The 23,170-nt window shown below is 31.5% G+C and overlaps 1 protein-coding gene across 5 annotated transcripts; it reads right to left on the bottom strand.

Annotated features, from left to right (window-relative positions):
- Positions 1-3,904: 3,904 nt before the first annotated feature.
- On the bottom strand, positions 3,905-10,232 carry LOC105126513 (protein DA1-related 1). 5 transcript variants are annotated; one of them, XM_011027392.1, is made up of 14 exons: positions 9,813-10,232; positions 9,554-9,706; positions 8,728-8,867; positions 8,387-8,477; positions 7,796-7,882; positions 7,564-7,741; positions 7,021-7,141; positions 6,782-6,865; positions 5,649-5,768; positions 5,277-5,489; positions 5,132-5,194; positions 4,927-5,045; positions 4,571-4,629; positions 3,905-4,484 (listed from the first exon to the last, which is right to left on the bottom strand). In XM_011027392.1, exons 3-14 carry the CDS (start codon positions 8,824-8,826, stop codon positions 4,159-4,161), a joined length of 1,560 nt encoding a protein of 519 aa, XP_011025694.1. In that variant the 5' UTR covers positions 8,827-8,867; positions 9,554-9,706; positions 9,813-10,232; the 3' UTR covers positions 3,905-4,158. The 5 variants fall into 5 exon arrangements, with proteins under 5 accessions (XP_011025694.1, XP_011025690.1, XP_011025691.1 ...); XM_011027388.1 differs by having other exon boundaries at positions 7,564-7,882; XM_011027389.1 differs by having other exon boundaries at positions 7,564-7,882; positions 9,830-10,232.
- Between the last annotated feature and the right edge of the window lie 12,938 nt (positions 10,233-23,170).

Raw genomic sequence — 23,170 nt, 5'->3', positions numbered from 1 at the left:
GGCCATAAGCTTGAATGATTAGACTCTGAAAGAATTTGTCATATCAACTAAATAAAAACATCATTTTGTCAACTCTCGCTTAAGGTTGATGGAAAAGCTAAACAGCATGGAGTTTTTGTTCCAAGTAAGTCAGATTTTATAGTAATGAATATACAAGAGGCCTTGTCTTTAGCTTTGATTTGAATGATTCTCTTGGTTACTTCTCCTTGATGTAGACATCATATAAAAAATTGTGCCTGGAGTACATATTATATGATGGGCTGACATGTTAAATACACCTAAAGGAAGCAATCATGACAGAAACTCCTATAATTATCTTTTTTTTAGTGTTATTCCGTTCTCTGTTTAGAAATCAGAACCCTTGTTAGCCACCCTACTATTTTAACACACAGCCCACAGGGACGGCCATGAGTTGCATTTATTACTAATTCTATAAAGTGGGCCAACGCTTTAGTGAACAACTAATTTGATGGCTCCTACAGGACTGTCTATACAGAGATTTCCCTACTACTGCAGCATCAGAATCTGATAAAAATAATCTTTGTATAGAGTTAACTCGGTCCAAAAGTATGCCTACACGCTGCCTTAGTTGTAAGAAACATCCAATCAAGTTGGTTAACATCTGTTGCAAAACAATCAGAACAGACAACACACAAAAGACGAATACACATATGAAAGGATTTTCCTGTTTAATGATTTGCGACCAAAACAAAGGATCAAATATCTCTTTCACATTGTGTCCTCGAGTGGCTTGACAGAGGAGGTAATTATCTCCGTCCTAAACTATCGTTGCTCTAAGAATATATGGAAGAATATAAATTCCAATTTCTTTTCTCAATATAGAAGGCTGTTGGTAGTAATAAGCAAAGAAAAGCAGTGTAGAGAAAACTCACATGTAGCTCATTAGTTTTCCGCCGGGAAGGAACGATGTTACGCAATAAGAGACTGTGAATTGCACATGTTCGCACCCAGACCAATATTTATTTAATAGCGTTCGAATTGATGCAGTGGACCACATGGTGAACCCCAGGAATTAATGACCTCTTATGGTCGTTTTTGTTCTTTTAGCAGAAAACCATCTTTACATAATTTATCTGAGAAAATAGTTAGAGCTCAATTGTTTTTGCAGCCACAAAGGGCAGGATGAAACACATAAACTCAAGTCCAGATGAAGAGTCAAAGGAAGAAGTCATTTTTCTATAATGTTATGATGTAATGCAAACATATGGTTTTTTAAGAGATCACTGCATATTTTCCTAATCAATAGCAAACTCTAGCTGGTGCTCAGCTTAAAACAGTTGGAATAAAGATTATAAACTCTTGCGAGATCTTCAGAGTTCACTGTCCACTTATGACCATGCTGTTTATGAGAATGGACTGAATTTATTTTATCACAGCTTTCTTCTACAATGGAAGCCTCTTTCTGCTTGCCTTCCTTCCAAAGACTCTTCACAAGCAAATCTTTTGTTGCAGCATCAGGTATCAAATTTGAGTTCTTCATGTCTTCAAGAATCCTCCACGCAACTACGCAAGAGCAGCTCTCTCACATTTACAATGAACTTGGATCAATACTTTGTACATGTAAGCATCTGGTTCCACACCGTTCTGTCTAACCATTGCTAACAGTTTCTGCACGGTTTTAATATCTCCTTGTGATGCAAAGTGATACATCAATCCAGAAAATGTCCGAGTATCTGGGAATATCCCTCACAAAATCATCTCTTCAAGCACATCAATGGCATCAAAATCTCTCTTGCACTTGATCAATGTTTGTAAGAGAGATGAATACTAAAACATTAGATTATATTTATTGTATTTTGTTACGGGACCACGGAGTGTTCTGTCCTCTCAGAAGAACTTCAGAGAAGAATCAGCATTCTTTGAAATACCACAGCAGTAAATAATCAATCTAATGGTGGTAAAAGGAAACCTTATTCCCTTATTCCCTTACTTCTTATCTTGGTTATAAGTTGATTAACCAATTCAACCTTTCCATATTTCGGTAAAATTGTCACATCCTTTGTACTGTATAAATCCCGGCTGGTAAGCAACCCAACATAAGTTAACACATATCCATTTAGATTTTTTTAAAATTTTTAATTTTAATATTCAACATTTAACTTTTTAGAATTAATCTTTATATTTATATTTTTTATTTTCATTTCATATTTCATTTTTTATAAAATCAAATATCTTAATTTCAATTACCTATTGATCAAAGATAAATATATTTAATTAGATTCATTTATAAGAATTTGAATTTATAATTAGATTTATTTTTTATATCTAAGAAGGAGTTGGAAAATTCTATATATATATATATATATATATTTTTTTTTTTTTTCTAAAAACTTTCCTTAACTTGTAAAAAAGAGTAGGACACCTAGCTAGTTATACAAAAATCTAAATGGTGTAGCTAAAACACAATACATGCATTGTTCATCCTCTTATATTTTATTGTAAACTTATTGTTTGATTTTTTTAGTCCTCACACTTTTTTTGCACAATTGCATTTTTTGGTCAAATTAAAGGATAATTGAATCAAATTTATTGACCAAGAATAAAATTAAAAGACTAAGGATCAAAGTGGAAAAGACACCACAAATAAATAATTCTTTCAGATTTATCATATAAAGTTTATTTTAGTCCTTAAACCTTATAAATTATATCTATTTGATCCCTCAATAGTTTTCCAATTCAATTTTGGTATAAATTTTTTATTTTTGTTAGTTTTTAATCCCTAGTTTTTTAAAGAAAAGAAAGAGCGTTGTATTTCAACGGTAAAGAGAGAAAATCAACTTTAACATCGGTTTTGGCCGCCAAAATGATTAATATTAGTATTAAAGGATTTTATATGGTAAGATAAGTTCTATATAAGTGTTTTTTTCACCTTAAGATTGTCTAAAATACTATATCTAAGTTCGGGAAGTTTTTTTTTCTTTTTATCTTGGATTAATTTTTAGGTTTTTATGTGGTTTTTGATTTTTTATACCTGTTTACGTGTTTGTCAAAGTGTTTAGACTATTTTCAAGGTGTTTATGGTGAAAAAAAAGGTTAAAAAAATTCATTTTTAGAACAAAATAACATATATTTTATTTTTTTAATTACCATAATAACCAGAATCTAAATAATACACATATTATTTAGATTTTTCCTTTAAACAATATTAGGGCAGATATGTCATGCCCCTATTACATGTTTTAAAAAAATAGGGTCAACATGCAGGCTCATTCTATTTGGTTAAATTTAGCATTGCTTCATTTTTTTTATATATAATTTTTTTTTAACATGCAGGCTCATTCTATTTGGTTAAATCTAGCATTGCTTCATTTCTTTTATATATAATTTTTTAAAAAAAATTATTTATTTTTATTTTTATGTGTTTATAAATAATATTTTAATTTATATTTAAATTAATGCCCATTCTCTCTTATTTTTATTTTTTGTATTTAGCCTTTTGTAAATATTATTTTTTAAATTATTTTATATGTATTTGATTTTTAAAGAAATTATTCTACATCATCCATTTTTTTATATAATTGAACTTTATTTTAAAAATAGAAATTATTTATTTTTAAATAGTATTTTTAATAAGTACAATCTTATATTTATTAAATAAAAAATAATTTTAATAAATAGTTATTGACATATAATTCTTGATTTATTTAATTAGATATTTATATAAATTTTTTAATTTATATTTGATATTTTTATGTTAAAAAACATATAAAAAATTACTATCTGACTTGTAATGAAACACAAGTCAAATAAGGAGTCTAAATAATATGATTAGATTAGTCAGCATGAAATGACACCATCTAACAGGTTTCTCAAGTGCATTATCAAATATGGCTGTCGTGTTGATAATAATGTGATTCTTCAAAGTGAACAATGGAGAGCAAGGAAATGATGTAAAGAAAGCATTCTTATACGTTCAATCTTCTGAGTAGTTTCGACAGCTTGTTGGTGCCAAACTTTAAAGATTTTTACAATAATTGCGCAAAGGCAATTTCACTTTTATTGCTTGTAAAGTCTCCTGGTGTTTTCCCTTTTTATGTTGGTCTTCGACTTTTGATGGTGTAGGTTTTCTATGGCAGGGGTGAGGGAGGTGTAGTGCGAGAAAATACCCCTTATAGCTATAACTATCCAGTCATTATATCAAACAGGAAAGTTTCCTGTCATCCGAATGTGGTCAAGGGTTGTCCGGAGGCCATATTTCAGCACTGCCTGGTTACCTACCCTGAACCCTTCTCCATAAGCCGGAGACTCATCTGACTCGATCTGGTGTTTGAAAAACTCACCAAGTGTCTTCTCAAAGTCAGACTGCTGTCCCTTCTTTGATGATGGTGGTGGTGAGGATGAAGACGAGGAGGAGGAGGAAGCACCTTCATTTCCGGAACTAGAATAAATCTCAGAATCCAGCCACATGTGAGCCAGCACCTGGCATATGCCTTCTTCAACGTCTGGACGGAGGTTGGGATAGCCTGTCAAAGACCAAATTTGTACTACTTAGCTGACCATACAAAAAAGAGGAAAAGCCACGTTCATATATGTCAAAGGATGGACAAACCTTTAAGTCGAAGCCATGCATGCATCATCTCATGAGCCAGAATCGAACCAGTCAACAACCTGTATGTACGGAATGCAAAGCGTGTTTGAGATTATGATAGAAATTGTTTTTTAAAGTGTTTTTCACTTAAAAATATTTTAAAATAATGTTTTTATATATATTTTTTAAATTTATTGTTGATATTAGTGTATCAAAACAATCTAAAAACATAAAAGTAAGAAAACTAATTTTTTTTCAAAAACACAGTTAAACCCACAAAAACAAACATGGCCCTAAATGATGCATACAAGTAAATTCTCAAATATCACGAACGATGATGAGTTTGACAAGTGATCAACGCAAATAAATGATAATACCTGGGAAGGCCATACAGAATGAGAATTGCAGTCACTTCACACCTACGGCTTAGCCTATAAGATTCTGTTATTATGTCTATGGAACGTTGTTCTGCCCCATTCCTTGGCCTCCTCGAAACCTGATCGTTGGGGTTAAATAAATACAGAATTCCAATCTAACAAACAAAACAGTAGTTTGAGCAGGACTTGTGAAGGGAAAAATTACTGTTGTAACAGTTTGTTCTTCCGACAAGCAGAGCCCTCTGGTTTCGGGCAAGTGATGATGACCCTGACCACAAACATGTAAAAAATGAAAATAAAAACAAGAAGAAAAAGTTTAAATATTGACGGCCATGATACATCAGCCTTACATTCTTTTCTCCCTCCATGGCCTCATTTAGGGCTGTTCTCTCAACCAAAAGTAAAGGAATTTCCTGCTCCACCTTCATATTTAAACCTTCATAAAATTCTCGTATCTCAAAGTAAAGAGGTTGGCATTCAAGAGTATCCACTATTGCAGAGTCTAGACACTCTAGACACAGCTTCCTTCCATCATCAAGCGATAGATATCTCGTGTCCCTAGGCTGCATGGATTGGGAAAAAAACAAATATATTACTATAAAATCAAAACCTTTTTTCAGAAAAAAATACATTTTACATTTTCTTTCTAAGATCCTTTGTTTCCCCTCCCTTCTCTCCTATTTTGGATTAAAGGAAGGCGGTTTCAAATTCTCTGAACCAACCTCCATTCTCTCACAACAACAGCAACGAGGAGTTCCATCACGCTCATGTGAGGGGCAGTATTTTTGTTTCCAGAAAGGATGGACCTTATACTCAATGAGACCAGATGAATTTGTAGGAATCTGTACAAAAAGAGATGGAAAGAAAAATTTTAAGGTCACCATGCAATCAAGGGGATAGATATATAGAAGCAACATGATGAAATATTAATGTTCTGGTTTTAGATGATATATAATTGAAATTAGAAGAAACGATAATATTGTAAATTCCACAATCCCAGAGATGCTAGAATTAAACAATATATATTGTGTCCAGTTACTCTAGCAGATGCAAAATCCAAGGTTAAATGACACTATCCAAAAGGTTGCACATGGACAGGTCAGGGACCCAGCACATTCCCGCATCTGTCAGCCCATGAGCTCTATAAGTTAACACAAAATGTGATCATAAAGATTACAACAGATGGAGAAGAAAATTGGTTTCAGTGGTTGTTGCAGATTACTAAACCACAAAGTTACTAGGATATAACTATTAATATTCATTACCTAGCAAACAAAATGTGTGCATCTAACACAGATTATAGCAGTCGAGTTGGTTATTGTTCCTCTCTAAAGATGAAAAACACTTGATCCTTGTACATTACAAACTCAAATCCCACCACACCTTTATTCACCAAATGAGGTGCTTACATAACAGGTGATTCCTCAGTTCGAGAGAACACGTAGCAAAGAAAGAACATCAGAGAACATTTCAATGACTCTCTAAATTATTTATTTCTTTTGGATATACAACTAGCACATCTAATATTTAAGCATAACCATTGCTGACTTTAGAGGTATCAACTGATTTTTTACCAAAAAGGGCCACCGTTGGATGACTTTTAGCTACAAACATTGATTCTTCTTCAACTAAAAATAAGGATTCAATAAAAATTGTTCAAGTTTGATATTTGCTATGGTTTCTCTCCACAATAAAGCCGCTTATTATATAATCTGTTAGTCTGGTTAGAATGAAGCCCTACTATGGTTTGCAGAAGATTGGCTTCCTTGTACAACTACTCAGCAAAGCCTTGAATCAATAATTAATTACTAGACCAGAAGATGGGACTGTTGTGTTTCTGTTAATAAATACTTACAAAGTTGTTGCAAACATCGCATTTCGGATGATGCTGATTCCTATAGCAGGATTTGTGATAATGACGATTTCCAGACATCGAAAACTATCACAGAAATGAATTTGAGAGTCAGTAAACAAACAAACACCAGTTACTTGATACTCCACCAAAATAAAGGACATCAGTTATGAACTCAAGCACACTGCCAATCAATTCCAGACAGGAATATCAATTCACTTGAATAAGATTTAGATTTATACCTCATAATCAGAAATTGGCAGATTGCAAGCATCACAACGAAAACAATCAGGATGCCAAACACTGTCCAGGCAACTCAAAAACCGTCCTTGACCAATCTCAGTGTTGCACCCAGCACAGATCCTAGGAGCAATAAATTAACAATCAGATCTCTCCGAACTGTGATATGAAAAAGGAGATTTGCAAGCAACATCATATCTGAAAAATATTTACATGCAATTACATGTTCAAGAATACATAGCACCTCCAATGTTTTCTTGACTAACTTCATTTTTTCCCTTTGATGGAAAGATGAAAGCTCAAATGTCTGGCTAATATAATAGAGACCACATAATTTTTCTACAAACTGATCTCATAAAATACATATGAGTGCATTTTATCGCATGAGGCTATGCATTTCATTTATCACCCTAAAGAAGAAATCAATCTACTGAAAGAGTTTATTAAGAGGAAGAATAATTATTTATCCTTTTGAAACCTGATTTGAATGCATGTTGCATCAATAGAACTGCAGACAAATGACTGTTCTACAAAACCACAGTTACCTGTAGCTTGATGGAAAGAAGAATGCATAAGGTGGAACTACATTTCCACTGTCATATCGAGCTTGAGGAGGAGGCTCCACACTTAAACTTTCTTGAATAGCTTTGGCAAGTTGCTCATCTTCTTCCAATTGAGCGTTCACATCCTTCTCATCTTCCTCTGGCTGGTGGGTCTGGTAATCTTCCTGTGACTGGTGGGTCTGGTAATCTTCCTCTGGCTGGTGGGTCTGGTAATCTTCCTGTGACTGGTGGGTCTGGTAATCTTCCTCTGACTGGTGGGTCTGGTGATCTTCCTCTGACTGTTCTGACTCAGAATCTTCCTCTGATTGAAATGCATTTTTTTACTTGATCATTAAACAGTGAATGAGATAAGAACAAAGGGGCATCATTGACAATAAATCATCAACATATACAAAAGAAAAGGAAGAATGTTGCTTTCTTGACTCTGAATATGAATTTTATGAATGAAACCAGCCAGTTATTTGATAAAGCCGTGGTTCATTTTAAACGAAAAGGACTATATTATGAAACCTTTAAAATGATATATTATCCAGAATGAATTCTTTCTGTTAATGTAGGCATGATTGAAAGCATTGTCATGTGATTTGTTGCATATTCAGCTTACATAATGCTGATACAGAAAAAAAAAAGACACAGCACGGACAAGAACTTAATTGAAGTATAACTATTTTGGTATTTCTTTCTGATATCTTATCCAAAACTGCTTGAAACATTGAGTCAACAGTCATGTTGCACAGTCATTAAAAGTTTTCAAATTAAAATTGGGAGTAAGAACCTAATCAGTGCTTACAGCTTTGCAACTTACCAATTACTTTTTTCCCTTTTTGATCTTCTACAGAAAGGGAAAGTGCAATAGCACATTCGATTTCATCTTTGTCAAAACCTGATGAATCATCCTGTACCAAGTTGTCCGTTAGCATACAGTTAGCTCAGGAAAAATTTAGAACTTTTAAAAGAAAGTGCCAGCATATATAAAATTATGAAAGAAGATTACAACGTCCCATCTGTTTCATTAACTAATCACACAAAATTTATCCCACAAACTAGCTCCTTTCAGAGAGATTAGGCCAGCATCATATCATGGACAAGAGTAGGCCAGCATCACATCATGGAGAACAGTTATAAAAGCGCAGAGACTATGATTACCACTGATTGGCGAGGCTCATCCCGATATCTATCTTCATATCTCCTATGATAGTGCCCCTTATGGCTAGAACCTTTGAGAAACTTGGTCCACCAACGCATAGTGCAAAATGTTTTACACAAGCAGGCTGGTGAATTTTGGCCTGTTGAGTAACACATGAGTGCCAGAGAGATTCAGGATAGGAAATAAAATCATATAGCTATTTAAGAAATTACTTACAACAACAAACTCATTTAATAAAACAATTACAATTATTGCAAGTTCTTAGAACATCAATTTGTTGAAAAGGAATAATTCCAATCGAAACGATGAATTAACGCATATTATTTAACAGGGTACGCAAAAAGGTTACGATGTTACTGAAATCAAAGGTTAAGCAACACAAGTAGAAAATTGGAGCATATTTCAACAGATGCCATGGAATTTCTAAATGTGGAGGCAGGAATTCAACCGATCATGGCAGGCATCAAGCAAAAGAGGAAGTATAATTAAGCTCACCAAATGTAGAAAAAGATAGTATCAATTAGGTAAAGAAAACAGAAGGACCTCAATCCAATCAAGAGAACTGGAAATCCATGCCAATAATAGACAATCCAGAATCACTCTCCATACAAATTTAGCCAAATTCACATATAATGTAATCAGTAGTCCCAAATATCTTACCCCATAATCCCAAAACACCCAGCAAGGTATGACACAGTTGAAAGAAAAAACAAAAATTGAAAGAAAAACCCTTCAACTTCAGCTTGAAATCATACTGGAAGTATATGGCACAATTGTCTACCCAATCTTAAAACAGCAAAACACAAGATTCAGACAGAACCTGACCTGAAACAAATTAAGAATCTGCAGAAACAATAGAATCGGATGAATCCAAGATCAGTTATAGAACCCAATTCCCATAAATACATAGTTACCGAAAGAAGACACTCATGACACAAAAGGTCATGGTTTTCATCATCTCTTTAACAGAAACCAATCCTGCAAAAAATACTTTAAACTTTTAACTTTGACAAAACAAAACCAGTATGTCATAGTCAGGATAAGAATATTTTACAAAAAAGAGGTGGGATAAAAAGAGAGAGACCCGAAAAAGAAAAATACTTGAATTGAATCCTACTCAAATCCTGGCTAAAAGAGGGGGGCACAAAATGCCGACAGAGTGAGCTTTTTGGGAAATTGTGTCTAACCTTCCTTAAAACCCACAAAACCAAAGCAAAGTGAAACTGTTTTTAACATAGATTGAGAGAGGGAGGGGATGGGGGAATCAAACCGAAGGGCCAGAGTGGGGTGGTTTAGTCTGTTGAAATTCTTAACAACAACGTCTTCTACTTTTGCAAGTGGCCGGTCCTTCAGCCATTTTCCACCACAATTCGCAAAACGTCAAAGAACCCATAAATCTTTCTTGTTGGAAAAGTGACATGGAGGAACAGAGAGGGTGGTTCTTGTTGGTTTTTTGTTTTTTTATCTTTCTTTGCTTTTGTGGAGTTCTGTAGATGAAGTGAGTGAGGTCTGTACGTGTACTTGTACACCAAAATCTTTTTGTCAGTGATGATTCAAGTCAATGCATGTAGCAAAATTATGACACTTGTCAACAAGATAACAACTTGCCTAGCAAAATTTACCAGCCATGTTTTTTAATTTCTTGCAAAAACATTTTTTCCAGTTTGGTTTTTGTTTCTTGAGATTTTACATGTGTGTTATTAGTTTGTTTATTGAATTTCTATAATAAAAATATTTTTATTTTAATTGAGAAGAAAAAAACACAAAAATAAAATAAATAAATTTTAAATTGAAATTATATAATTTTTAAAAAAACATGTTTTTTTTCTTATCATTGCTAAGGTTTATAATAATAATAAGGCCACCTGATTCCTTGCATATGTCATGTCAATTATTACTCAAAACTGAAAGCTTACCAAACTTCACCAAATTTATGAAGTTACCAAATTTTCGACCTCCATTTTCTATCTTTTAACATGAACAATGGCCATGGATGATGCAGCAATTTGGTTCTAGACTATAATTAATGGCATCACTTTAATTATTATTATTTATTTTTTCCAATTTTTGGAATTTAATTGAATGACCATGTTTTTCACAGGTCAGGAGGGCTGATAATCTTCAATCATTGAGCTAGCTTCAATACTCAACAGCCACATTATGTGGAACTGTGCTTTACTGCCTCAACAGAGGTATTCAGAGGATTTTGGTGGGGTAAACAATCATAAGCTTACCTGCCTCCAACTTCATTCTCTTGCCAGATTCAAAAGTAAGCAGCTCCATGAGTGCCATATCTCTCCATCTGTAAATATCTTGGGATCTAGCGATACATGTATACGGATCATCAGATCAGATGGGGGGCTGATGTTTTTATTACACAAAACAGTTTAAATTGTGTGAAAATTAATTTGATATAAATTTATCTATTTAAATAGTGTAAAGCTACCTTAAATAGATAATAAAAATATAATTTAATTAAAAAAATTCAAGAAAATATTTTAAAAAAAAAACATATTAAGATGATAATATATTAAATCGAGTCGGGTTAACCTTCTAAATTTATTATCAAGTCATGAAATAATGATAATCTTATATAAAATAAATTTAAATAAATTATAAAGTATAATTTCCAACTAACCCAATATTGAAGCATGGAATTTAAAAAAATAATTAAAAAAATAAAAAAATAACTCATATCAACTCGAATTAATTTATTAAATCCTCGATTCGGCTCTTGAGATCAAGATAACCCATAAAAAATAAATTAAAATAAATTATGAAACTTAATTCTCAATTAACTCAATGCTAGATGAAATTAAAAAAAAATCAATTTAAAAAATATACAAAAAATAACCTGAGTAAACTCAAGTTAACTTACCAAACTCATGATCTAGATCATGAGACTATGATAATTTTATAAAAAGTAAACCAAAAAAATAATCTAAGTCAACATATGTTAACTCACTAGGCCTATGACTCTGGTCTTTGAACTGAAATATCCCTATAGAAAAAAAATTAAATAAATTATGAAGTATAATTTCAAATAAACTCATTGTTTAATGATATAATTAGAAGAAAAAATAATCAATCTAAGAAAAGTTCATAATAAAACGAACCAGGTAAACCCAATTGGCTCGCAAAATTTGTGACTTGGATAATGAAATTAAAATAATTTTATAGAAAATAAATTAAAATAAATAACATAACTTAAATTATAATCAATGAAATGTTAAAGATGCTGAAGAATTAAATTGAATAAAAAAAAATAAAAGACAAAAAAATTAGACTTAATTGAATTAACCTACTAAATCTGAAATAATTATATAAAAAATAAATTATAATAAATCATAAAAACAGATCTCTAACAAAAAAAAATATCAAACAATAAAATTAAAAAAAATAAATTATTTTTAAACACTATTTCAATGAAGTGAGAGCACATTAAAAACACCGTGTCTTTTAATTTTTGATAATAATAATTAATTAACCTAGAAAAGATTTGAAACAAATTAACAAAAATTGCAGATCACCACCAGCACTTGCCTTGAATAAATCCTTGACTTGCCCTAGTATTATTAACAGCGGGTACTCATATGCTGTGGATGCTTCAAAGGGTGGGAAAAAACAATTCGCCAAGGAAAGCAAGCGTTTCTCTGCCGACCATTTCTTTTGTTGCTTTCACACGATGTAGTGCCATGACCCTACCTCTCATGTCTCCTTGCTTCATGTTCTTTACTTCTCATTAATCAAATTAGGTTGGGATTAATTAAATGCGTCTTCTTGCATATATAGTCACTTTGACACCTTTACTATCATTTGGTTAGGGTTTATAAAAGTCACAGCATCTTCTATATATATATATATATATATATATATGCTTTTAGCAGCTCTATATATCCAAATGAAATTAAGGCGACTGGGTTTTAATGATTACTAGCTAAATTTGCAAACTCTCTTCATAATCCTTTGTAAAATGGGTGCAGGTGGAATTGAACACCATGATCAAATTGCATTGTTCTAAATTAAATTGCCTGCAACGTGCATTGCCATAAACCTATCAATTTTTAATTGTTTTTTCACATATTTAGAATCATTAAACTGTAAACTAAAATATATGAAGACACTTAAGCAAGTGGTTTCAGATCGATCCTAACCCTTAATTATGAGTGAATTCAGCAAATTTTGTTGGAGAGAGGTCTCCATCTTAACACCCAACATGACCTCGTGATTAATTAGTCCTGACAACAGATAGAATAATTGGAGAACCAATATATATATATAAAAAGACACTCATTTATGACAAAGTCAAAAACGTTACCTCAGCCTCAAGTTTGGGATTAAAATATTTATTTTTCTTGTAGTTTCATGTTCGAGTGTGTAATTATTAATGTTAATAAAAAGTTTATTTATTATTAACTTTAAAATTTATAAAGATTAATTGTAATAGGCACAAATTAATCTTACATCCTACATGAATTAAAAAAAAAAAGGATGGTACCTCATCAACGGAGAAATGCTAATAATACGTAGGAGATAAGCTTGCTGCGCGCACCGAACAAGGGCTATTTATCATTTTCAAACAAGAGGTATGCATACTATCTGAGAAATTGATGGATAAAAAAGGAGAGTTCGTGGGTCCTGAGGTCAATTGATCATGGTAACTTGAAGCCAAGGAAGATAAAACCCTCGCCATCACGCACCAGCCTTCGAGCCATTGACGTTAGGGCATGTGAATGACACAGAAGCCACCAGGCTTCAAGGGCGGCTGGTTCTTGGGCCTTTAGATGATGTTAAATTATACATATCTGTTGTCCCATCTAACTTTTGTTCTCATGCAGAAAAAATAACCAGCCGACAGCAACTTAATAATTATATAAATTATATTTTACAGTTTTATTTAATAATTTAAATTGTTAAATTAAGATGATTATTTAATATAATATTAAATTTTAATTAATTGAATAGTTATAAATTTGAATCTCACTTCAATTATTTTATTTTTAATAAAAATTAAATATAAAATAATATAAATTCATCCAAATTTCATTAGTGACTTACTTAAAAATCTAAACTTACATGTTAATACAATATTATACATTACCATAATTAATAACATGATTAAATATAAAATAATATGTGATTTCAAGTTTCATTGATGATTTACCTAAAATTTTAAATTTATAAGTTAAGACAGTTTAATACATTACCATAGTTAATAACATGCTTATATTTTATTCTTGTATAGACCTTAAATTTCAACCCTCGTATACAGACATGATGAAGGTTTTTCCATGTAAATAATAGTATGATTTAATAAAATATTTTATTTTCGGAGAATGGAGAATATAAATTCGAGATGAGTCTAACCTACTTACCTCTTTTTTGTTAAAAAGAGAGAGAGAGAGAGAGGCAGATTGGCAAGCACCTTTCCTCCTCACTAGTATAATATAAATTCGATGACGCTGGGATCTTCCATTGCCAATTATATATTTGAAGCAAAATATTTTAATGGTAATTAATAACCTTTCAAGGTAACCTACCAGCACAAAGAGGCATGTTATCGTTAAAATAAGATTAGAGCCCTAGCTGGTCAGTTTTGTTTACATTTGTTGGAGTATTATTGACGTAACCAAACTTTAGAAAACTGATTAAAAAATTACGTACAGATCCAACAATGTAACGATTCTTTCCAGCTCATGATTAGGTTAGACTCAACTGTTTTCCATGTCTAATTTGAACTGTAATAAGTTATAATGGCAAGTCTAGTTGATTCACTGGGGCTTACGATGCATAATGCCCATGGCTTCTCAATTTCTTCTCTAATTTTCAATTGTACAAGCCATAAAGAACAGGGATTTTAGTATTTGTATCAGCCAAGAAAAAGGATTGTCAAAGCATTGTCTAAGTGGGAATCCTTGTCTTGGAATGAAATGGGTTGATATTGGTGCGAGATAGCCCATTATTAAAGATTAATTTCGAGCCTGATAGATCATCTTTATTTTCGTTGATATATGTAAGAAATGTGGGATTTTTCTAAGTGGATTTTTAGAACATTTATACATTAACCAAATAAACACTAAATATGTATGAAATGGAATTCTAGGTTAAAATCATAAAAATAAAGAGATGAGATTTTGGAATGGAGGAGGTTATCTCATGATATAGTTTAAGATCCTTAATAAAAGCAATTGGTATTACCAGAAATTTGATTAAAACTAATATAATTATCAATAGAATAATTCTATCGTTAATTTATGGTTATAATTGCGATGAATTTTTTTTTGTTTGTAATTCAATTGGTATATACCTAATTTAATTTGAATTAACTTATAAAATTTATGATTTGAGTCATAATATACTTTCCCCTATAAAATATAGAATTGACTGAGTATATAATTTATGGGCATGCTTGATATAAATCCATAATTGATAAAGAAAAGACTTTTAGAGCATATAAAAAATTAAGATACTTCTCAATCATTTCTATTCTATAAATGTTATTCAAGTCTTTAAAGATTGTTGAGCATATGACTTAACATCGTTATGTAGTAATTATTGCAATAATACACTCTTCTGATGGTAAAACTTGAAACTAGTTTAATAAGGTATATCTTTAGTTTTCAATGAAACTCAATCCAGATTTGTAGTTGGAGGCGGGATTTTTCAATTAACCCAATATAAATTGAGTTTATGGTATTTCAAACACCACAATTAAGAATACATAAATAAACAATAATCTATCAATTGTTGGTTCCTTATAATTAGGTTTGAGTACCCAATCTTTGAAGTTACAAGTGATTGTACGAGAATAAGTAAAAACTTAAACTACTTAAACTACTTAACTTATTACTAAATCTCTCAAAAAGTTCAAAAAATATTATAAGAAATGTCATTGTTAATATATAAATCATTGATGGGTTAATTTCATCATTAATATGAAATAAACAATTAATGGTCTTATCATTAGAATGATACCAATAAATTTATTTTTTTGTATATTTTTTGCATTAGAAAATCCACCAGTTATTTTATTACCAATAAAATTACAATAAAATTCAAATTATTAATGATAAGTTTTTCAATAAATAGTTGTCATTCATGATTCCTTCAGTAAATGTTTCTTAGTGTCTAAATACCAACAAAAAAAAAAATCCATCGATAATATGCAAAATTTTGATAGTTTGCACAATTGATTTCAGTCGATGGCACCTAACATTAGTTCTGGGGATAAGACCTGTTTGAGATGGGGTTTCTTGCTTCTTAATGAGATCAATACCAGGTTTGCTGGTGGTTTGCGTCTCTCTATCTCATGCTATCAAAGTCCCCTTCCCTCCACAGCTTTCTCCTTGGAGATGATGAGCCAGTGAAAGCAAATAGCCCTAGTCCAAGTGGATGGTATCGGAAGAAGCTGGAGATGGAAATGGCTGCTAAGAGCTTAAATTCTACGAGGCCCACTACAACACCAGTGCATATTCGAACGGTTTCTTAAATTGTAAGAGAGATAGAATTGAGTTATTTCATGACTTCAAAAGGGCTTTAATATCCATCAAAATAAAATAAACAACGCTTACTCTTCACTTTTTCATGATCTTGACAGCACCGGCCCTAGTGGAATGCATATATATGTCGTCTGTTATATCATTCTTGTGCATGGATCAAGCAAATAGCTTGGCGTTAGACTGAGAGGGGATGGTCCAAATCAGAGGAGGACAAATTAATCGAACAAAAAGCACGTGATTGCTATTCAGTTTAAGAAATTGATAGAGAAAATAGAATTTCTCTCAAAATAAAATGGATAAAAGATGAGAGGAAGAGATGTTGGGAATGTATTCAATCTCTTATTTCTTGGTCTCTTTTTACTAATAAAGTATTTGATATATATAGCTAGGTTTATAGATACCGTAAAATAAAAATAACTGTAAGAAAAAGTTTAATATCTCTAACTAGCTAATCGATAAATTGTCGCATTTCCCTTTTTTTGTATGATTGTATTTGGTTTTGGTAGAAAATATTAAAAAAATTCAACATCGTGTTCCCTCTTTTTCAAAAATTCATTGGGATCTCTAATGTGTAAGGAGGAGTTCATCCAAGTTAGTATACATAAATCCTCCATTCGATTGTGATATTGAAATAATTTTATTAAAAATAAACTAAATAAAATTTTTAAACTTAATTATCAAATAAAAATAATTTTAAAGAGGAAAATAATTGGGATCATTTTAAAAATAAATGAAATTTTAATAAAAAAAATTATTAAATACAATTTTTAATTAAATAAATATTAAAAGATAAAACTAAAAGAACATGAGTTTTAAAAAAAACCCCAGCAAGTCAAGATGAATGTTTTAGACCTAAATTAATTTCTTAAATTAAAATTTTTAAAATTATAAATTTGAACTCAATTAAGAAGTTTAATTCTCTATTAATTTAAAGTTGAAGATGAAACCAAGAAAAAAAATATTAATTTAAAAATACTTGCTAAAGTAAAAAAAAAATAGTAATTAAAAGAATGAGTATTAAATCTAATAGGAAAAAAATAAAAAAATTATGAAATAAAAAAAATCAATTATAAAAATAATCTTAAATAAGAAAATAACAATTAAAATAATAAGAACTAAAAATGAATTATGAAAAAAAGAAAGAATTAAATTAAAAAAAATCAATTTTATAAATTATTTTATATAAAAATAAATAATAATTAAAATAATAAAGATGGAATCTAAAAAAACAAACAATTTAAAAGGTTGCTTACTTAGAAATTTTGAAGTATTAACAAGAAAATCAAAAAACAAAAAGAAAAAAAACAAAAAAATATCACTTGTGCCAAACGAGATACCCAGTGGTCATAGACGCCACCATATAATGGGGGCGGGGGGTTATTAAAGAACATCACATCACACGTACGTACAACCCAAAAAACACAGGAACGCCCGATGCATGGATGTGTTGCACACATGTATCTAATTGTTTTTTTAATAATATTTATATTTCTTACACCACCAAATAGCCCCTAAATAAAATTGATTACTATAAAAAAAACTACTATAAAAAGAAGAAAACACCCTTATATGCTGGTAGAAATTTTTTGATTTTAAAAGTAATTTTATTATTTTACTATGTTGATAAAACGATAGCACCAAAAAGTCCCCGAATGCTAGTTTAGATTTTTATTTTGTTTTTGCTTTGAAAAGCAATAAAACCATGCCATTTTACTATATATATATATATATATATATTAATGATAATACTTTATGAACTCCCCTATCTACTAATAGGCAGAAAAACTATGAGTGCAGTATAGTAATATACTGTACATTACTCTAGTAAAACATTGAACAAGCTTAGTTTTTTTTCTTTTTAATTATAAAATTCATTTTGAAACATTAGCTGACGTGAATTTCATATCATAAGCCATATCATTGTAGAAGTCTTTTCAAGAAGTTCTTATTTTTCCAATTAAAATCCATTTTGCAATAGAGACATCCAATGGAAAAGAATAGTTAAAAAAAAATGTAATTGAACGTTTTAGGCGCTTATCCATTTTAAATTGAATGAGTATGATTAACATATATGATAAAATGGTAAGAACCTAAATTTAGTTTTTCCTTTCTTTCACTTAATCTAGATTTTATTTTTTATTTATTAACAGATAATTACTCTATACCACATAAGCTCATGATTTTTTATACAAGGTAAAAATATAATAAAAAAAATATAAAAAAAGAGCTTTTAACATGAAATGATATGATGGTTTGTAAGAATTTCAGACCATTGTATGTTTTAGAAGCCATTTGAACATGTAGTTGTTTTAGAATAAAGAAAGAAGAAACAGAGTTGCTGTAGTAAAGAAAAATAGAAAATGAGAGCAATATATTTTGAAGGTGAAAACAGAATAATATTAACGTCTGAAGCATTACAATTTAAAGCTTGATAAATAACAACCCACTAACATCATGGTCTTGAGATTACGTCATGATCACAATCATGAATAACAAAAGAAATAACTGAAAACAAAGAAATAGGAATAGGTTTGAAATATTTCAAACCACTAAACAATGTTTATGACTCCAACAACAGTAGTTCTAAGTATGTTTTCTAACACTCCTCCTTGCTTTAGTAACTGCAAACTCCAAGTTTTGTCCTTAGAAATTCAAACTTGCTAACTGACAGAGGCTTGGTAAAAATGTCTGCGGGCTGATCTTCTATTTTGTAGTAGATAAGAACAATAGCTCCATCTTTCTGTACTTCCCTTAAGAAGAATAACTTAATGTTAAAATTCTTAGTTTTGCCATGAAATACAGGATTATGAGAGATAGCAATAGCAGCTTGGTTGTCAACAAGAATCTCAATGCTTTCCTTCTGCTCCAAGTTAAGATCAATTAAAATTTTCCTCGGCCATAAAGCTTGATGAACAGCAGTTGTTGCAGTAACAAACTCTGCTTCAACAGTGGATTGAGCTATAGTTTCTTGTTTTTTCGAGCACCATGAAAAAACACCAGAACCAAGTGTGAAACAGTAACTTGAAGTGCTCCTTAAATCATTAATGAAACCTCCTCAATCACTGTCTGAAAAACCAACCAGCTTGAACTCTTTGCTCCTCATGAATTTAATGCCAAAATTACATGTGCCTTTGACATATTTAATCACTCTCTTTGCAGCTTTGAGATGCAATTCACTTGCATAGTGCATAAACCGAGACAAGATACTTACAGCATTCAAAATGTCAGGCCGAGTTGGTATGAGATACATTAAGCAACCAATTAGAATTCTAAAATGTGCCTGATCAATCTTATCTGTTCCATCTTCTTTACAGAGCTTTTCCTTTTGGTTCATAGGAGTGCTCATTTCTTTGCATTCTTCAAGCTTAAACTTCTTTAGAATCTCCTTGGCGTATTTCTTCTGACAGATAAAGACTTTATGTTCATCCTGTATAATTTTCATTCCAAGAAAGAAAGTCATCAAATCAAGATCTGTCATCTCAAAAACCTCAATTATTTCTTGCTTAAACTTCTCCACAAAACTTGTGTTGTTTCCTATCACAAGCAGATTATCAATATATAGTGAGATGATAAGAATGTTAGCTCTATTTTGCTTGACCTACAGTCTTGATTTAGAGAAGCTTTTAGCAAATCCCAAGTTCTGCAGATGTTCATCAATTGTACCATACCAAGCTCTTGGAGCTTGCTTCAATCCGTAGAGAGCCTTCTTAAGAAGACAGACTTTGTCTTTTTCTTTTTCTTTTATGTAGCCTTCTGGTTACTTTACATAAATCTCCTCCTGCAAAAAACCATTCAAGAACGCTGACTTGACATCTAGTTGGTACAATTTCCAATTCTCTTAAGCTGCAACAACAAGTAAGAGCCTGATAGTATCGAGTCTAGCTACTGGTGCAAAGGTATCTGAGTAATCCATGCCGAATATTTGAGCATATCCTTTTAACCACGAGTCTGACCTTATGCTTATTGATTGAGCCATCAACATTAAGCTTGGTTCTATACACCCACCTGACTCCAATTACCTTTCTGTTTTGGGGTCGATCAACCAACTCCTATATTTTGTCTTGTCATCTCAAAAATGAATCTGTTCCATCTCTCACTAACTCCATTTTATTGTGGAGTATATGGAGCAATTAATTGATGTTGAATGCCTGCCTCCTCACAAAAACTGTTGAATGAGTTAGAGGTGTACTCCTTGTCATTGTCTGATCTAAGAATTTGAATTTTACAGCCACTCTTGATTTCAACTCTAGCTTTAAAGTTCCAGAAAACTTGAGCCACCTCTGACTTGTGCTTCAAAAAGAAAATCCAACACATACGGGAGAAATCATCAATGAAAATAGCATAATAGAGACTACCATTTAGAGAAGGTGCTCTTTGTGGGCCTGCAATGTCCGTATGAATCAACTGCAGCTTTTTTGATGCTCTTCATGTTACTTTGGAAAATGGTTTCCTACTTTGCTTTCCAGACTGACATGCTTTGCAATTAGAAATGTGATCATCAAGTGTTGGAAGATCATTTGCCATCATCTTAGATTTCATCTGCAACAACCCTTTATGATGATAGTGCCCGAGCCTCTTGTGCCAAACTTCTGTGATATTTTCTTTGACTAGGAATGCAGTTTGCTCCTCCTCCAATGGATTTAGAGCAAAGCTTTTTCCTTTCATTTTTACTTTGAAAATATCATGACCATCTGCATCTTTAATCAAGCAACTTTTGTCTTCGAACACAACTTTATAACCTTTTTCAATTAGTTGTCCAATGCTAAACAAGTTTTGATCAATTTCAGGAACATAAAACATATTAGAAATGAACTTTGTACCTGAACAGGTTGAAATTGCAACTGTTCCCTTTCCTTCCATAATTACGTACTCGCAATTTCCAATTCGAACTTTCCACGTGTTTGAGCTCCTTAGTTCTCTGAATAGATCCTTGTCATGTGTCGTGTAGTTAGTCCAACCACTGTCAATAAGCCAACTCTCACTTGATTCAATGCTAGTGAAACATGTAGCCATGAATAGTTTATATTCCTCCTCTTAATCATCAATTTGTGCCTCTTCACCATTTTGTTGATTGTTGCTCCTATAGATAACAGCTTCATGCCCTATTTGGTTGCATTTGTTGCACTTAGCGTCTGGTCTTCTCCAGCATTTAAAATATGGATGAGATTTTCTACTACAATGCTGGCATGGAGGATAAGATTCCTTCTTGATTCCAGTATTGCTCCTGTTGTTGTTGGCCTTAAAATCTCCATTTGAATTTTGATGGCTTTTACCCTTATATTTTTTGTAGTTTCTGTTCTCTTTATGCTTGACAAATAAGGCTCCCTCAACATCATTTTCCTGCCTCATAGTCCTTCTTTGCTCCTGTTGTTGTAAAGCATTCAACATCTCTGACAAAGTGATTTTTGACATATCCTTAGTGTTTTCTAAGGATGTAATTATTGCCTCAAATTTTTCAGGAATTGTTACAAGAACTTTCTGGACAATTCTGATTCTGGTAGAGACAAGCCAAGTAGTCTGACTTGGCTAGCTATGTTAAACAACTTGTCAGAATACTCTTTGATGGATTCAGTCTTTTTCATCTTTTGCAACTTAAAATCACGTACCAAGTTCAGACTTGCATCCCTCAGATCCTTTCATCTCCTTCATATTCCTTCTTGAGATAATCCCATATCTCTTTTACTGACTTTAGAGACATGATACAAGTAAAGATGGTGGATGAGACTGTAGCAAACAAACAGGCTTTTGCCTTTGATTTCTTTGTTTTCTTCTCCTTATGCGCTTTGATCCGTGCCATGGTGGGATTGTTAAGAAGTGCAGGGATTTCATAGTCTTCTTCCACTACTTCCCAAAGATTCAAAGTATCTAAGTATGTCTCCATGTGTACTACCCAAATCTGGTAGTTGTCTCCATCAAACACTGGCAGAGCAATTGATGAGAAACTGACTTTGGTTTCCATGACGTATAAAAATTCACACACAGGTCCCTTTAAGAACAAGAGGCTCTGATACCAATTGTAGTTGTTTTAGAATAAAAAAAGAAGAAACAGAATAATAAAAAATGAGAGCAATATATTTTGAAGGTGAAAGCTGAATAATATTAATGTTTGAAGCATTACAAGTTAAATCTTGATAAATAACAACCCACTAACATCATGATCCTGAGATTACACCATGATCATAATCATGGATAACAAAAGAAATAACTGAAAACAAAGAAATAGGAATAGGTTTGAAATATTTCAAACCACTAAACAATGTTTATGACTCCAACAACAGCAGTTCTAAGCATGTTTTCTAACAGAACAAAATACATTTAGCATATGACATTTACGCATTTGATTTGACGGTCATATTCCGATATAGATAACAGAATCGACATGTTCATGTTTCTTTTACAATGTATACCGGCAACTTCATTAGTAGGATTTTTTTGTTACATTCATTTTTTTTTATCATTAGTTGTTTTGTATAAATATATTAAACTGATAACATTTTTTTATTGCAAGCTATACTTTTTTTATACGAGCCAAACTGATCAAGCTTTTTATTGAAACGCATGTATTCAAACATACAAACGTTTAAAGTTTTAATAAATATTTGGTTTTTATACTAATTTATTTTAAAATTATAAAATACTTTTTTTTAGTTATTTTACTACTTTTGTTAATTTTTTTTTAAATATATTTTTTAAATATTACTAACGGAGTTACTGATGGAACTAGACCTTCGATATATTTTAAAGAATTGAAAAAGAATTACTATAAATATCATTGTTATTGTTAGCACACCAATAGAATTATAAATAATATTATGTCAGTAATATGTTATATTTACAAATGGATATACCAACGGAATAAAACAGGTAAATTTTTTTGACGCACATTGTCCATTGATATATTTATTACCAGTAGATTCATCGAAAGTTCATAAATTATTGACGA

Source organism: Populus euphratica, unplaced genomic scaffold (genome assembly GCF_000495115.2).
Source record: "Populus euphratica unplaced genomic scaffold, PopEup_1.0 scaffold41.1, whole genome shotgun sequence".
Lineage (NCBI taxonomy): Eukaryota > Viridiplantae > Streptophyta > Magnoliopsida > Malpighiales > Salicaceae > Populus > Populus euphratica.
This window is presented reverse-complemented; position numbering and strand designations above follow the sequence as displayed.